Source organism: Anoplolepis gracilipes, chromosome 17, assembly GCF_047496725.1.
Source record: "Anoplolepis gracilipes chromosome 17, ASM4749672v1, whole genome shotgun sequence".
Lineage (NCBI taxonomy): Eukaryota > Metazoa > Arthropoda > Insecta > Hymenoptera > Formicidae > Anoplolepis > Anoplolepis gracilipes.
In genome coordinates this window covers 6133732-6152988 of record NC_132986.1, presented here as the reverse complement: position 1 = coordinate 6152988, position 19257 = coordinate 6133732, and the positions used below count along the sequence as shown (strand labels likewise).

General features: G+C 30.8%; 2 protein-coding genes across 2 annotated transcripts; both read right to left on the bottom strand.

The window, feature by feature from the left end:
- Positions 1–522: 522 nt before the first annotated feature.
- LOC140675379 (proton-coupled amino acid transporter-like protein pathetic) lies at positions 523–11093 on the bottom strand. Its single transcript, XM_072909814.1, has 8 exons — positions 10067–11093; positions 6087–6149; positions 5127–5219; positions 4178–4535; positions 2910–3185; positions 2649–2827; positions 2410–2579; positions 523–993 (listed from the first exon to the last, which is right to left on the bottom strand). The coding sequence occupies exons 2-8, from the start codon at positions 6140–6142 to the stop codon at positions 746–748; spliced, it is 1380 nt and encodes a 459-aa protein (XP_072765915.1). The 5' UTR covers positions 6143–6149; positions 10067–11093; the 3' UTR covers positions 523–745.
- On the bottom strand, positions 10221–19173 carry LOC140675381 (proton-coupled amino acid transporter-like protein pathetic). The gene is made up of 8 exons (XM_072909816.1): positions 17580–19173; positions 16521–16596; positions 16024–16230; positions 15025–15467; positions 13450–13628; positions 13195–13376; positions 11808–12756; positions 10221–11195 (listed from the first exon to the last, which is right to left on the bottom strand). The coding sequence occupies exons 1-7, from the start codon at positions 17729–17731 to the stop codon at positions 12685–12687; spliced, it is 1311 nt and encodes a 436-aa protein (XP_072765917.1). The 5' UTR covers positions 17732–19173; the 3' UTR covers positions 10221–11195; positions 11808–12684.
- Positions 19174–19257: the final 84 nt, after the last annotated feature.

The window sequence follows — 19257 nt, the reverse complement described above, 5'->3', positions numbered from 1 at the left end:
TCTCGCTAAAGGTAAAATAATAATTTTTGTTAATCTTCAAATTTATCTTTTGATTAATAATTTAATTCAAGATATTTTTCATTTTTTTAAGTCACGGTAACATATTATAAATTAAGCAAATAGAATACTCGCAGTTATCGCATAGTTTTTATAACAAAAATATTATATATATATATATATATATATATATATATATATATATATATGTACATATATTCATCTACTTGCAAACTTTCGACGAGTTTTTATTTACAATTTAAAGGTTTTTCCCTCTAAAATATAAAACGAGAGCAATATAAAATTTAATTCTAAGAATTTTAAGAATTTATCTAAAAAATAATAAGATATTAAAGATAGTAAATAGTATCTTTTGATACATTTCTTATATGCTTTGTCGATTTCATTAAAATTGCATTTATTGAAATAGCATAAACGAATTAAATTCAGTAATTTTCTTATTTTAATTTCAATTCCAATAATGATCTAATCGAAGACAAAAATAGAAAAATAATTATATCTGTTAACTTAACAGTGCAAAAAATATCATTTAGTTCGCGCATATATTATAAGGATTTAATATAAGGAAAATTTAGCATATTTAATATAAAGAAAAATGTATAGCATTAATTAGCCGTTTCAGAAAATCTCATTGCATCGTTTTTTTTTTGTCAATATTGCAATTCCATATATACCGATAAAAAAATTCAGAAAAAAATCCTTTCTCTCTAAAATTCTTATATAAAATTTATTTTTTAGAATAAAACTCTATTATATCTAATACTGAGATCCACGAACCAAATATTAACGCTAATAACGCGAATATAAATAGAAAGCTATTTTTCCATAGCCGCCATTTTAAAGTGCCCAAATGATTCTCCCAGCATGAAATCGTCTCGATGACAGCTGGGATACTGATGCCGAGGATGGAAAAAAAAATCGCACCGACTAGAGAGATGAACGGGTCCAGTTTGGGCACCAATACTGCTACGATCACTGCAAATATTGTAAATATATCGGTTATTATATATATTTTATCGAATAGAAAATTTTAATCGAGTAGAAAAATTTACTTTCGCGTTAAAAATACGCACATAAAATTATTCTTAATTTTATTTTAATAATGTTATTGCTATCAACAAGTTTGGCGATACTTTTATTATATTGTACACTATTTTCATTATATTGTACCATTCAAGAAAATTAATTAATGAAAAAGATTTTTATTTGAATGAGCTAAAAATAAGTCGAAAATTTTTTGCGATATTTAGGTACCCGTGACGTTACCTTAACGTAACATGACCTATTGAGCTCTGGGAAAAAGAACCTAAGAGATGACATGACAGCGAGAAATCAAATCGGAAATAATCGAACTGGATGCAGTCTATTGCGAGACGAGACAAACATACAGGTAGGTGAAGTCCTTTCTTTCTCAGTACATTTGGTAACAAAAAAATATATCGTGGATATACACGCGCGGAATAAGTGGGTGACACCGTTCAATCGAATCTCCGATCGATCTTGTACCGGGAACGCGTGATTCATCATGATTTGACAATGATGGTTTTTTTATCTTGTTGGAACATTGTCAGCAGGGACAGAAATATTTTATCGCTATGAAAGTTTTGCGAATGCGATATAATATATGTCACGATATATATAATACTCTATATTGCAAAGATGGAAATGTATTAAAGTTTGCAGCGAAATTTATACATTATTACGACCATTTTAATGATGACAGATTATTTACACTGTAATTTAAATCAATTAACAATGAGATAAAAATTAGAAATGCTTGTCATATGTATATGAAATGTTAATTATCAATTTTTCATCCGCGTAATTTATACGTTTAAATTAAAATACGAATAAAAAAACGTACAACAAAAAAAGAGAAAAATTCTACTATGGATCTGAAATAAAAGAGCACACATACACACACAATCTTAGCTTTTTTTTTAATTCTCTAACTCCTTTTTATAACCGTTTATGGATATGAAGAAGATATGAGTCGCTGAATATTGTAGGCGACTTGTGAGTCATGCGATTATAAAAGCAGCAGGTGTTTTTTCGTCGAACTATTTCTATTCAACTACAACATGTACTCGCACTCTTTTTTTTGAACCACGCAAAAAATAGTAAAAGTACTTGCGATTAGTCATAATAATTTGTATCTAATAACATCATTAATTGCGATTTATTTTATATTCATATATTTTATATTCATCGATAATCACTCTGATAAATTCCTTATATAAATTCTGCTAAAAATTTTGTTGAAGTAGCAAGCACTGATATAAATTCTAATTATTTGCTTAGTCAGATCAAGTTTATTTCTATCGCGATAATTATTTTATTCAATTTCAATATCAAAGTATCAGAGTAAAATCTTTAGATAAAATACTCTACCTGTTATCATAACCATTCCTATCCTCATCATCGTCTCGCCGATGACTGCATATTTGTGGCTGAACATGTGTTTAATGGAGTTCCATATAATCTCGAGCGGTACAAAGAACTGTAGCCCATACGTAAAGAGGACGGCCCCGGCGATGAGGAGCTTCACTATTTGAGCGAGACTGAAATATTCTTCTTCGTCAGTCTACAACACGTCACGATGAAACATCCAGTAAAAGAGATATACTCACACTTCCTCGGTGGGTAAGTTTAACGTGATGCTGGCTTCCGATTTCTCACCGTATGTGAGAAAACCGAACACTCCCATACACGCGTACAGAGCTACCACTATCGTCATCGTGACGTTGAGTACACTAGGACATCCCAGGAAGTGATGTGGTTTCTTCATATTGTTCGCCACCGGCATTACCTGCAATCGCGAGAATGACCAGACTTGAGGATGCGGAAGACGCCAAGAAATATGCGATTTACATTGATAACATGTAACTTACAACGCCGATACCTTCGATGGCGAATATCACAGTCGCGAAGAAACGGGGCAGCTGCTCGACCTTCGCGAACAGCTTAACATTGTCGACCGATTTAACGTTGTTGAAGATGTAGTAGAGCGTGATCGAGAAGCCGGTCATCATGAAGATGTTGGCCAGCATCGAGAACGGCACCAGGTACTTCAGATTGCGTACCTGACCGAGCAGCACCAATGCCGGGATCAACGAGACGATGTACAAACGTACATCTATATCCTTCTTAGTGTAGAAATCCGTAACCTGATGAGAGAAAACGAGATGCACATATAGTAGCGACCAGAAAGATCGGTCGCGCGACTTATGGAAGGGCTCGAGGCAATATTGCGGCATAGTTTCACAGAGGAAAAAGCACTGACAACTCATAAAAAGAAGATAGACAGAGTTATTTCTTCAAAGTTCGATGGAACATTTTTCCTTATATTTTTCTATTAAAATAACGTTTAAACAATGAAATATTTAACATCGTATGTACATATTGTTAATTATTGCTACTGTCAACAGATTTTTTTAAATATTTGAAGTCATTTTTACTATAATATAAATTAAATTGTGATGATTTTATATAAATATAAAAATAATATAAAGATAAATATAAAAATATAAAAATAATATAAAAATAAATATAAATTAAATTGTGGTAGTCTTTGAAAACAGGAAGATAAGATTTTGCATATAAAATACGTATTTTAATAATTTAAAAAAGTAATATAAAATAAGTAAAATAAAGTTTTTTTATTAGACAATTGAGAGTAATTATATAGTTTGCGATACGTAATCAGTATAATCATGAGTTGATACAAACAAATTTTGTAATTACGTAGAAATAATAAAACTAATTGTAAGCAAAGATTACATCTGGATAGCAATTATGTCATCACTATGTTATCAAACATGGATTTTTCTTATTAATAATATTAACTTTAATTAGAAAATGCAATAATCAACGTGTATAGAAAAATCACTTGTTCGATATCGCACAAACCATAAAAATCGCGAATCGTCAGATTACTTAGTATGGCGACAAATGAAACTGATAATCACTATGATAAATTATATATTAAAAAATTCCTAATTACTAGAAAAAATTTTTCACGCTCATACGTTTATATTAAATCTTAAATCAGAATAAAGCAAAAATGTATCGATAAACTGCACTCATCATGCGAGAGCACATCTCTCAACAAGGGCAGTGTCATTAATTAATTCGATTGTTAATTATGCAAGGTACGTACCTGCTTAATGGACGCGGCAATGAACACGATGTAGACACACGTACCGCCTACGTACGTCGCGCATAACGCTATATTTACGAATATCTTGCTGACGTTGGCCCAGGGTCTGGCCGATTTGGGTCCGCAGAGAAAGGCCGCGTACGCTGTCTCGGCATACGTCATCTGCGGCGTCTTAGTGCGTCGGCAGAGCACTTGAGACGTACGCACCAGTATGTGCACGCAGTGCGCGCAAATGATGCCGATTATGATCGTGCCAATTCCACCGAACAGCATCCCCCCGTTCTTTATCGCGTTCGGCATGGCCAGGATTCCTGTCCCTAGAGAGGATTTCAAGAGATGCGCCATGGCACCAAGGTCCCTGAAACGCATGATCAAAGATAAAGCTATGACATTAATTTAATTTCATTTAATCTCCTTATTTCGATACAAGTAAGCCATCAATTATAGAAAATTACATATATTGCTGATATAATCAGACGACATGAATTTAATATGAATTGTATATTAATATCGTTATACCCGTTGTAAGAGGTAAATTTATACAATTTTTATATTTATCAGTAAAAATTGTTCTAAAAATAATCATTTTTTTCTAATGCGTGATTTGAGATTCTTTTTTGTTACTATATTGTACATGTCAAATGAAATTTATCCTATGAACATTCTTGTCGTTATTATCTGAATGTATGAAGATCATCAAACATGATACGATTTCTTATCACAATATAGGCCACTGCAATCTTGTTACTTTTAATGATAATCAAACGAAGGTTGAGACTATTCTTAAGATTAAAATTTAATGAGTTTGCATTTTCACGTAAACATATATGCAAATATGGTTATCGTCTAGTAATTTAAATGTTTAAAATTAAAATGCTAGAAAAATATACAGTATTATCAAGAAAAGTACATGTCAACTTGCTGATAAGGATTCTAGAACGAAACTTACGAGGTCGCATTCCGTTTGTCACGATGTTCGAAAGGATCGTATAATTCATCTTTTTCTTTATACTCGCCAATAACGGTTGGAGCTATTTTCGTACTAAAGATAGAAAAAATGTAAATTATTAAATAAAATTAAAAAGATAATCACGCTTTGGTAAACAACGAGATAAAAAAAAAGGTAGCAACAAAAGTACATAAAAAATTGTATAAAGATAGATTTAGTAGAAGAATAAATCTAAAGCAAAAAAGATTCTTAATCTTTTTAAGAGTGTTTATTTATTATCTCAAAATCAATAAAGTATATTTTTTTTCTTTAATTCTTATAATAATAATATTTTTCATATAAACATGGAATTATTTACGCAAAGATAGATATTCGATTTTTAGAAAATGTTTTTGTCTCGTTGTTACCACATTGCTTTTTTGGGCATTCAAGATATGATATTGTAATGCGTTATATTCTGAAGAATAATATACAAAGTATCTCAATGTCATATATAATTACATATAATTTGAGGAAGAATACTTCCGGCGATATTATTCGAGACTCGCCGAATTTAGTAATCAATAATTAAGACGCTTAAAGAATATTGTAAAGAAAAACCGAGTTTATACAAAACATTTCTTATCTTCACGATAATATCGCATTGCATGACAATCATCATCAATCATTATCAATCATCATCAATCAATAACGAGTACTTTTACAGACGCTGCGTATTTAAAAATCCCGTTATCTACAATTGACATCTATCGAAAACAATGACTCTACTCATTAAGAAAGACTTCATCAATTTTGCTTGTATTAATCGTTATCACACGAGTTGAATAATTTCGGCAAAGTATCAGTACTAGTAAAACTTTTTGCAACGCAATCAACTTAATATACATTCTAATCAATGTTTATATATTTTGTTGTATTATGACATTATGATATCGAATATTAATGAAATGACGAAAGTACCTGCTACTGAATTCCTTCATATCAGTGGCCGACTCCTCTTTCTCTATTCGACCCATGGTTTTCCTAAGAACGACAAAAATATGAAAATTATCAGCACTTTAGTTTTGTAATAAATAAATATTGCAATATATGGTATATAGAAATAGATTATTACAAGTTGTAAGGATATTAATGCATTTTTAGTATATTAATATGTGCAACATTTCTAGTTTTTAATAGTCTTCGTTATTATATAATAGATACATTGAATTGTTGGAAAAAGTGGATGACATTGAATTTTTCTCTATTATATTACCAATTCTATCGATTGAATTCTATCTGAATCGATAATCTTACAATTAGAAACAATATGAATCGTAAACAGATTATCAAATCAGATGTATGTATCTGATAAACGTTATCGAGTCAAGCATGCTGTTTAGAAACATAATTCTTTTCTTTACTACTGTTTAAAAGAAATCGTAAATATAAAATATAACGACTGTTAAATATTTCCTTGAGACTTTTTGTACTGACGTGAATCAATGTAGCAATACACGAAGTCTTTTCAAGCGCAATAAAAGCAAACATGTTGATTATAATTGCTATTTTGAGAGGAACTTTTCTTCGTGCAATTACCTGTTGACGTCATCCGTGATAATTAAGTTCTTACGCTACCGAATGTTTATAGTAAAACAAATCGTGAAAAAAGAAACTGATAAAATGCACTGCATTATTAGAAATATTTATTTGATCGCATGAAAATTATTAAAATCAAATTTTATTTTGAGCTTTATAAGAATTAATTAATCCTTTTGCTCTTGATAGTTACGTATATAGTTATGTAAATATTGACAGACACTTGAGTTAATCTATGATGTATTTCTTTAAAATTACTTTTTTCTCTTTTTTTGATACGATTAGCACTTTTTAAAGAAGTGTTAGATTCTTGATAATGAAATCTTATATATCATTTTTAATTTTCAATTTATTCCTTCATTCAAACAATTTTTTAAAAATGTAAAGATTGAATAAATACCGATGAGGAGAACAAATAGCAATTTTATTTGATCAGTATAGAATTTTGACAAGACAGTAATTATGACTGGAAAAAATTATTATTGTACAGAGATTTATTACACAAGTTACAAATCTCAACATTAAAAACTTGATTATTATTAATTATAAGTATTTGATTATTATTAATTATATTTATTATATTTTAATTTACTAAGATATGGATTATGTTAACAAAAGTAAAAGAATTTGAGTGCTAAAAAAAGATATAGTAAAGCAATCTGATGTGAACTTATTATTCGCAGGATTGTTATGTAAAAAAAAAAAAAAGATACAATGTGTATATACGCAATACGTATTCGATACATGAGCGTTATGACGCTTCACCTTGACCAATTTTCTCAAAAGTTTCTCTGACATTTATTTGCCAATAAAAAGCTAACACACTGTTTGTTTCGGTTGATTATGAAAATTTTTCGCGGATTACGACCCGATGGACAACTCGAACTGAGATTCGCTTGAGAAATTAATAAGGAATAAAAAAGACGGAGTTGTGTAAGAGAATCTGTTGCGCTCGAGATTATAGCCGGTCGATAGCGCGACCAATTGACTTGATCTGCTTTCGCCATTTTACGTAAAAGTAGCAGGTAAAATGTCCCAACGTTACACGAACGAATCCACTGTGATCATTGCGTGTACATTGCGATAACAAATGAATTTGTAATTGGAAATCCTTGGGACAAATCCTTGAATGCATTTGAACGAGTACGTTGTGTACATGCGAGAGATTTTAATGAAAAATTCGCATAATTGAGAGATTACGTCTCATAAATATTTCAATATAGAGGGACCACAAAGGACAATGCCGAGTATGCAAAGAGGAGGTCCTTATTTGCAATTAATATCAACAATTTGCAAAAATAAAATTTTATTTGAATATTAAAAAACTATCGAGAAATTTATAATAATTATAATAATTAAACATCTATGATTAAATATATGTACATCTTTTTTATGATTTAATTTAATATTATAATATTATCAAAATATTAATTTTGTAAAAAGATTGTAATTTTTATGATAAATTATATTTCCTTTAACTTCATACATAACACATAAATAAAGTAAGAAAAAAATTCTTTTTTCTTTTGTAAAAAATGTATCAACTTTTTATCTGTATTTGTCATATGATACAATGAGATATAAATATAAAAGTACGTGAGTAAATTTTGTAACTTATAAATTCTTTATACGTTAATCAGTAAATCAATTAACGCGAAGTAAAGTAATTCGTGAAAGACCTAAAGATAAGTTATTAAGAATCAAGTGGAGTGATAAACTTTATACTCTTGAAAACATGATTTCTAAACACTTTTATTAAATGATATTTATATCTTGCAGAACAAAGTACAGTTTTTAACTCTCGAATCTTTTGCATCATTAATTTTCTCGATCAAAACCTCTGTAAATAATTTAATACTCCAAATTTTCTATAGATAAACTTCTGTAAATATATATTTACATCTATTTACATTTTATATTCAGGAATAAATTATTTAATGAATGATTAAACACAGTTTACAGTAGACAATCGTCTCGCGCAAAAGATCCTATTATTACAAAGGATACTATTTTTACCATCTATAGCAAAAAATTAAGTTGCCTGAAAGTTGGAACTTTCTAACTTTCACAAGTTAGGATTAATTGTACAAAGGATAATAATGTTATTCATAATATTACAAGATTTTATATTCTACGAAAAATATCCATCATCAAGTATATTTATTGAATAAAAAATCTAAAATTTATATTAATTCAATAATTTATTCCGAAAATAATTAACTTTTACGACATAATTGATTCGTAACTGAAATAAGGATATATATAAATATTATTTTTTTAGCGCAAACCGTTTATATCGGATTGATCATTCATCGAATGCTAATGTAAAAGAGCATGAGCGTCGAGTGGAATTAAATTATGGCTAATTTTGTATTTATCAGAATAATCACCTATAGAAGTTGTTATCGCTCAATTCTTTCGCAACGTAAATCTGTACTCCTTCTTACGTCTACCGTAATATGAACATTCACTTATAGAAGGATTAACTATCGCGCGTCATTTAATCTCTTCGCAAGTCTTAGCACGATGTTTATAGTTTATCGTAATTTTACTATCGTAGCGTAATAGTATTTATGAGACAAGTAAACGCGCACTTACTCTTGCTGAATTAAATTTAAATGGAAGACTTTTCTATAACTTTAAAGTCGATTTTTAATAGAACTTTTTTAATGAGAGACATCTGATATCTAATTAATTCATAAAAACTATTTAATTCTAAATTAGAGAGATAAAACTAAGAATAAAAATTCTTATAGAAATTTTATAGAAATTAATTTTATAAAATATATGGATACATTTTACAATTATTATACATTTTATAATTATTTTTTAAATTAATTTAATTTTTAGCTAATTTTATTTTATGCAAAAATTTCATATAAGTATAATGCAGTTAAAACTTTTAAATATCCCGTTAAAAATTCTTATAAAAATAAATTTAATAGAGCACTTAAAGCAAATGTGTATATTTCGGAAAGAATATTTGCATATTGTTTCTTTTATACACACTGAAAAATTATTCAACAAATTATTACTCGCAACAGAAATGTAACATTTATGTTACTTCTTTATATGCTAAAGTAGATAACTTATCAACAGTGAAGTAACAATATATTCACAAGTAGAACATTAACATTGTTACAAGTAGATATATTTTTTAAATAAACCATTTAGAAACTACAGGACAGAATCTTTACCAATATCTTTATAGAATGATATCTTGTAAATAAAGCAAATCTTAGGTATGTATCTATAAATTAAATTTTATTGTTAGTGTGATCCTACATTATTTTGAAATATTTATATAATGATGTATTTATATAACGAACGTAACTTAACTTACATACTAAAATCGTACTTACTTTTGTGTATTTCGACGTAGATATGAACAACACGCTCGATTTAGAATGTGAACTTTTTTCCTTGATTATGTTGAAAGATATTAAATGCTCCTGATTTACATTGTTATTCTTGTCGATTGTCTTGCGTTTCTGAAGTCAGCGTTCAATTTAAACACACTTTTTATTTATTTTCTCAAAAGTCCTTTATTTTCTTTCTATCTCTTTCTCTCTTCCTCACTTTTCGCAAGACGCTTGCGTGCGCCTTGAAGTCGTACGGTTTATTTAAAAGGTTTCGTACTTCTTTGTTTTTTTTTTTTTTTTGCTAATTGCTATATTTATACAGCGAGATAATAACTTATCGCCGGATTATAAAGCGATATACTCCAGGTATGATTTACGAGATCTTTGGCGAAATCCAAGCAAATTGAATTCCTGACATCCAGCACATATAGTAATTGCGCAAAATGATAATGACCGGATGATCTTTCCTGGCTACAATTAAAGACTCACTACTGTTTGTTATCGATGTCACGAATCTGTGTTCTTGAACGCGATTTCTCGTATTAGAAATGGGATAATTCAAAGATATCGCACTGTCGTGCTGCGAGATGACGAACAAACAGATTTCTCTTCGATGGCGATGGAAAGTCGTACTTTTATTATTGAAAATTTTGATGATGTCAAATTATTGGATAAGTTATTTAGTGCGATACTTTTAAATACTATTGAAAATTATCGCTGATATTTCCTATGGAGATATTTCGGGATTTTCTTCTCTCAATGATGGCTTTATCAGCGACCGCGATCATCCGGAAAACAATAACTTCTCTTTGCCCAGCACTTAGATAATCGATGATTGGTGTAGAGTGATTGATGAATAAATAAATCGTTTTCTCCGGGATGTCGGACTCCCTTGTCCAATACTGATGGGCCAACAAGGTAACGGGACGAAGACGACAATATTGTAGCGGAACAGTGACAGACCGCAACACGACTGGGCAAGTTCCTTCTGCGTTAGCCAGGTATATATATACGAACAGTCAATGTGCACGTGAGTGACTACCGAGCATGAGCTTCCTCGCTCATGTCTATATACGAGAAAGAGAGGGAGTAGATAGTGGCCGTTTATAATGTGCTCGATTGAACGTTACTTTGGAATACACACGATAAGCGTGCGCAGAAATTAGTTAGTGTAATTTCGATGAATTCACTTATCAGTATTTTTCAAGTATTATTAGAGATTTATATATATATATACAAAAATATTCGTCCTTACATATAACAATTCGTGTACGTTAAAAAAGTTTAATTAAAATAAAGGTCATTTGGAAAGTTCTTCAATCAAGTAAGATATTCTTTACAGTCATAGTATGATCTAAAGAACTACTGTTTTATTCATTTAATGTTGTTGTGAAAATAGTAAATGTTCATAGCAAATAAAAGATTGTATTGTAATTTCTTAAAAATAAAGTGTGATTTATAAATCTGCCGAAAATATGTAAACAATATATGCAACGTAAAATGATTATCATCAAGACATCTTTTTGAAAAATAGGAAATAAATAAATCTGATTTGCAAAGTAACACTTAAAATCTTTTACAAATATATGTCTAAATTTTGCAATGTGATGAATGAATAATCATTTTTTTGGATTGACACAACATCGAGATCTGAATTCACCAAGTTACATTCTCGAAATATGTATGTATCGACCATGCATTATTGGATCATGTTCTGCTTTAATGTTTTTTTTTTCTTCACCTAATTCTCGCGATATTCCGCTTTTTTCCTCGTTCAAACATTGACACCCGCGTAATTAATCGATTAATGACATTTTAAAAACGACGAGTTGCTCGAATCAGAAATCGTCGACACTTCCGTCGATTCCTGAAGAGTACTACGTCGAGTGATTCGTTCCTATTCACACACGGGTTTCGTATGGACGTCGGTTATTCGACTGCGATCGACTCGATTCACGCCTCTGAACCTCGTACATGTTCCCTTTCACCTTATCTTTGTCCTTTTCCGTTCACAAGACGAAGTCTCTTACCGTCTCTCTTTCGTCTCCTTGCAAGAAGGTCTCCGACGACCTCCCACCTTCTCTTGATCTTTGATTGCTGTACTGCGATGCAGTTTCTTATTGTAAGCTCTTGTTTCCACGTTGCAAGCGGCATAAACCTGTCTTGTCGCGTGCTTTACGTAAACACTGGCAGAAGAAAATTAAAAGTCTTGCCGGATGTTGCGAATGCCATGTGTTTCAGTTTTTACAAGAATTAAAGACAATATCCACATTATCCATCCTAATCATGCTTATTTCACACACAGAAGCGAGAAAACCAAAGCATAAGTTGAACCAATATTCTAGTCTCATAAAAACAAATATCGAATGTAAAAGAGATTTCTTTTTGCACAAATCACTACGCAGACAAGTCAATCCAGTCGAAAGAAGATATAAATAATCTTGATTTTATTTATTTGCTTCCTTTCGCTTTGCTGTTCTAAAGATTTATTTTATAGCTTGTTACGTGAGTCTTTGCATTCTCAATATCCAAGTAACTTCAAGCTCTTTCGCGTAACATCAGCAGCATCTTCATTATTTTATATTAAAAACCTCTTAAATAGTTTGATAAATTACCTATCAACATTCTTCTTGTTTCGTTCCGCTATATTCTCTAATAATTGACCATATACTTTCTGTCGCCCCGAAAATCTGTAAAATAATAAAATGTACATTACATTATTCAGATAGATTATAATAATTCATGTAAAAATGAATTTAATGTTTCAAGTAAACAATAATTATAAACAATAATTATAGTATATACGATTGATAATCTGTGATTGATTAGAAAATAATCTAATACGATTGATTAAAATTAGAAAAGATTGCTAAATTTTTTAATTGATATTTTTTTCACAGATTTAAAAAATTCAGAGATTCAAACCAATTTTTAACAACTAATTAGAAAAGAATTAGAAAAAATTTAATTTAAAAAACTTAATTAAAAAAATCAATGTTACTTATTTAGATAGAAAATCTCTTAAAATAAGATTATATAAATTTCTCAAGGTTTCACAAAGAATCAAATCCTGCAATTATATTCTTTTGCGTTTTATTCTCGTTTATTTTTTCGGAGAAGAATCAAACCAAGATCAGCAGCCACACGACGAAGATAACAACGTTCTTTGCGAACATCGGCCTCGTGGCTTCCGACCACTTAGTCGACATTTCGATTAGTATGGGTATCAGCAGCATGATCGTCGACATGCCTAAGGCGGACAACAGACCCAGTAAAGGTACCATTTGGGGCACGGCGATGGCCAGCAGTGCTACGAACCGACAAGGACAACTTACTTCCTGACAATTACATTCAACATTCGTCCCATAACGTGACATGCTTACTGGTTCCGATTACGCCACCTAACCGGAGCGAGGTTTCGTGTAATCGATGATACAGCAAACTCTTCGTGGCGATCCTCGTGCGGATCATCGGCCATAACACGCTGATCGGAACGTAGTATGCCAAACCCAAAGTAAACAGCACCGATAAAGAAATGGCTATCTTGACTATCTGAGCCAGGCTGCAATGTGTAAGCGTAAAGCGAGTCTGTAAGCGATAATGAGATTGACCGTGAATTTCAATTTTGAAACGCGTCTGTGATCGATATGAATTATCGTGGAGCAATATTTTTATTCGTTTAAAAAATATGTTCAATTATATTGCGATACATTTTATCGAATGACTATTATTGTGTATCAAAAGAAACAGAATGATTGATGCTTAATGTTATGTATTGTAGGCTTATGTTTATAATTTAAATAAAAATGAATATTATAGTGGTTGTCTGTAAAGGATGGTCCATTTTAAATAATACATTGACTTTTCTTCAGAAAACCAAGGCTTGCCATTAGTTTTCGAGAAATGTCAATGTGTTATTTAATAATGAAAGAAATGTCAAAATGCGCAAACCTTATTTGATAAATTCATAATCATGGAACATTATGTGTAGAATGTATATAACCAAAAGGATCAAAGGAATAATTTGATAACAAAGTTATAAAATCAAATTATAAAGTCAAATCAAGGTAATAATTCGATAACGAAATTATAAAATAAGTTACATCATGTTTGAAAAAGTATCGCTTTTCAAACATGAAAAAGTAGGCAAGTGTAACTGATTTAATAACAGAAAGATTGAAATATATCAATCGCAAGCATCACGATTGACGTCATAACGTTATAGATTACGATATTGCGATCAGACAATTCTTAGGAAAAGACAGTGATGTACTTAATATTGTCAGATCGCATTTTTACGTTATCAAGTTACGTATTCAATATCCTGTGATAATTTGATAATTTGATAAATCAATATTGAGCTTAAATTTTTCAAGCGATAAAATTGACTTCTATAAATGTATGTATGTATATATGTAATTCTTTACTACGATTGGCTGATTCTGCTTTTGTTAAATTCCGCTTGAATTTATTTGAAGGACTCGCCATAGATATATCGTCTATCATTATATGAATTTACAAAGTATACAGAATGTATGAAATAAATCAAGAATACTAAACAGATACGCACGACCACGCAAATGTTAAGCGTATCCTGTTCTGTGATCACCGGCTTACACCGGTTACCGCTATTAATTATACAGCTGTCATTTCAAACAGATAGTCGGCATATATTTGTTGATCGTCGAATATGCATGGTGATATACAGTTTAATTGCCTTTGGTAACGATTTATTTGCAATTTTTAACAAACGACGAATTTCTCTGAAAGAAAAAAAAAAACGCGCAATGACGTAACTTCTTCAAATAAATTCCATTTATGAATGGTCTGTAAAGAGAGTAGACAGTTTCTCAACCGTAAAATTATAATTGATCGATCAAATAAATGTTCGATATCAATTAAATCCGAATATGAATGGCAATGAGAGCAGTTTGTAAAGCAGAAATTAATACACCTACGTTTCTTCCATCGGCAAGTTCTTGATGACGGTGTCGCAGGCATTTGGGTACTTATTGTAGCCGAAGAAACCAAAAATCAGGTATATAACGGTGTTTAACAACGTGCTGGCAACGATTAAACGTGGTAAATGCTCGGGATGTCTCATCGTGTTTTCCAATGGCAGATAGAGAGTCACGTTGTGTAAAGCGAATAGAAAGATAGCACAATACATGGGCACAGGTAAAATCTCTGTCAAAGCATTTAATCTACGAGGATCAGGAACATCGTCGAAGAAGTAATAGAGCGTGATGCAGACACCGATGCCCAAGAAGAGAGTGCCAATGACGGAGAATGGCGCCAGATATTTCAGATTCGGCACGAAACCCAAAGCACAAGTGAAGGGAAAAAAGATGATGATGTAAATTCGTGGGTTCAGCTCGAGACTCGAAAAAAATTCAATCACCTGAAAATATCGAACGTTTTATACACGTTATTCATCTCCAAGTAACTTGTTGTCTTCAAATCAGATATCTATGAAAGAAAAATTACGAAACAAATAAAAATTCTTTATCGAATGAAAAAGTAATACAAGTAATCACAATTTTTCATAGATATAGATTTCTTGTGTACTTTCTCGGTAATCTTATTTTTACAATAACAAAAGTAAAACTAACAACAGATAATCTGAACAACATAGAATCTGTTAATCTGTAAAATTCCAATCTACAATTCCATTCTAACAACAAATCTTTCATTAAAGAAAGAAATTTTAATAAAATTTCCCTTAATTAAAATATCACAATAATTTTTGACTACAAGAGCCACTGGATGTTTTCATAACAAGTAAAGTAAACAAATTTTGACATAAACTTTGTTAAAGATTTGATCCTTAAAAATTAAGATTGACAGTATATTCTGTATATACGTATAGACATAGGATTTTTCATTCATAAAAATTGTCGCAATGCTCTTTTACATTCATCCCGAATGTCGACATGAGAATCACGGCGTTGTTATACCTGTTGGAACGACGTGGCCACGTATAAGATGTATATCACGGCGGCCTGAAAGTGTACGAAGCAAATGATGACGTTGGTAACTACGCCGAATAGCTTGGCGTACTTTCGAATCCTCTCCGGACCTGTCTGGAAGGAGAACTGCGCCGTTTTGGCGAGGTCCAGCATGGGCACGCGATTGCGCCTGCATAACGCCTGAGAGCACTGCACCTGTACATCAAAGAGAGAGCCTGCATGCGATGTACATTCGGATGCGAGGAACTTCCTTTCCCTCTATCAGATTATCTCATCGAGAATGCGCAGACAATTGAGTCATAACGGAAAGGGCAGGTGTCATAAGTAAGAAAAATATATGTATATAAAGAGAGAGAGAGAGAGAGAGAGAGAGAGAAAGAGAGAAAGAGAAGTTTCCTTTTATCTATTGTTAATTACTATCGTGTTTTGAATTAACGATAAAATTTTAAAATAAAAAGTTTTGCCTTCCGCATTATCTCACGTACGATGAGGACGGCCGTGTGAGTGCATAAAGCGCCGACGACGATACCACAAATGATGGACATCACGTAGCCGGTTCTTCTAAAAGCATGGGGCAGAAAGAGAATACCGGTACCGATCGCGCATTTGAGTAGATGAATAAAAGCGGCGAAATCTCTACAATAGTTTTTATCATTTTATATTATGAGTGTAATTTTTCTGTTTATTTAACGATATTTTCATAATACCGCGATTGTTTAAATAAGATAACATTTAATCGTTAATATCCACAAACTCATTAATTTAGTTTTATGATATCCGTTCCGATAAACATTGTTTCACGTAATTTCACTATTCAACAAATATTTGACAAGTCTAATCATGACACATTATCTACTCAGTAGAGAATAATAATAAAAATTAGTAATAATTTAATAGATAATTTTAACATAATTGTACATTTTAGAATCAAATGATGAATTTAATTAACCGCAAGTTTATTGGGTGATAATATATATCAGTATATGTTAGCGTTCTAGAAATTTACATACGTATGTACGTTCCTGTTTTAAAACATGCGACTGAATAATCAAAATAAAGTCTGGTGAGGAAATCAACAGAGATGGGTCATTATATATATATGTATATTATTTCAAAAATCATTTTCAGCTATTTCAATAGATTTAAAAGCATGTTTCCAGTTTAAATCTTCTTAATCCGAAAAAGATTTTACAGCTAATTTATGAAGCTACTTCATTTATCTCTATTATCTTATCTAACTCTAATATCTTATCATCCTTAAAATTTATATTAAATTTTATTGTTGTAATTTATATAGCGAAATCTTTTCCAGAATGTGATATTGTTCTCTATTGTGTGATTATAAAAAATATATATAAGTAAATAATAAACATATGATAATATTTTACATTATATATAATATGTATTATTAAATTTTAACAACAAATTTCTTAAGAAATTTTAGTTCGATCCGAATCGTTAATTTGCAGTTAGTTTAAAACTAAGTAATATCAAATAAATCTTAAAAAAAATCATGATAGTAAAAAAATATAAAACATACGTACGAGGTCAGAGGTGCAGATGGACGATCAGCGAAAGGATTGTATTCTCCTTCTTGGATCTGCCAATCAGCTTGAGTATTTTCCGCATTTTGTTTCATTGGGACGTCAGATCTATCGTCATTATAGATCGAGAATGTAGATACTACGAAATACATCTTAATGTAAAAGACTTCTTGAGTCGTCTCACTTGTCGATCATATCGCGCGTTGCCTGGAAACTTTACAAGGTCCGCAACCATCACTGAATCTCCTCGATAATGCGAAGAATCCGGATCTCTCGCTCACTCGTGATGCTTTTGGAAAACTGATGAGTGATAAATTATCTATTAACCTATTTTCATGACATTCAAAATTATTAACACCTTTCCCAGTATAGAAAACCGCTTAACGGAAACAATATATTTAATTCACTAGAAAACGTGCACACTTGATCGAGAAAAATACAACAGCGCGATTAAAAGACAATATTACAATTGATAAAATTATTTGATAATCTCGAATTTGACATTTACATTCAAAGAATACGAAGTTTTCTCGATATCGACTAAAATCGCTGGCATTCTCTGAAATTAGATAGAGAAGCTAAAGCTAAAATACACTATATGCTTGCTTCTGGAAATGTTAGAATGTTTCCTTAGTCAGGTGACTACTTGTGAATTTTAATTAGAATTTTAAATGCGCAAAAAACAAAGTGTCTTTTAAAAATAAATTATGCGTTCTCCCATAATAAGGCGAAGCATCCGCTGCGTGATAATCGATGTATGCTGGCCGTTTAACGCGAGCGACAGTGCGATAATGTTGTCGCATTGAGCACTGTTATTATGGAACATAATTGTTGTTCCAACAATAACATTGTTGGATAAAGAATACCTGCTGCAAGCATAATTCTTTGTATATTGCATAATGCCTTGGCTCCTCCATCATGTTAAACTTAAAATACCTTGCTGCTGTCATAAACATGCAGCAAAAGTAATTATTTTTATTTTATTGTCCTCAAGAATTCTACAAAGTTAAAAATGTAAAAAAGTCGCTACCGCTCGGAAGTAACAAAAATTTATAACGACGAATCAATATGTTTTCTAAGTAATTAATTGTTGGAATGCAATTGCCGCATCGCGCATGCGTTATCAGGAATTTTCAACTGCATTAACGGAAGGAAATATATCATTTGTCACTTGTAATCACAAAACTAACAAAAATAATTTGTTTCGAGTTGTCTGTTGACGTTTCAATAAGATATAGATAAAATAAAAAAATAAAACTTAAACAAATAAATTTTTTCATTATTGCATTGACAATTTTTCTCTATCGGAACTACTACAATCTGCTACAATCGATAACGCTCGATCAAGAAAAATCAGCTTTGGCATAACTTTTGCATGTTACTAAAGATGTATAAACATTTAATATTTATATATGTAATTAATAATTAAAAATATACATATATGTAATAATATTAATCAAAATTATCGATAAAATATGCCATATCTAAGCCTGTGATATTTTACCAAGAGATTTCAGTGTATTCTCATACATATCAGTTCAGATAACTTAATGATTATCATAAAAAGATAAAATATTGCAATTTCTTAATATAATGAAATATAATATTGTCTTGCAGAATTTCTTTTGTAATTTTAATGATTTATCAAACTTCTAAGAATTGCACAAAATTTAATAAC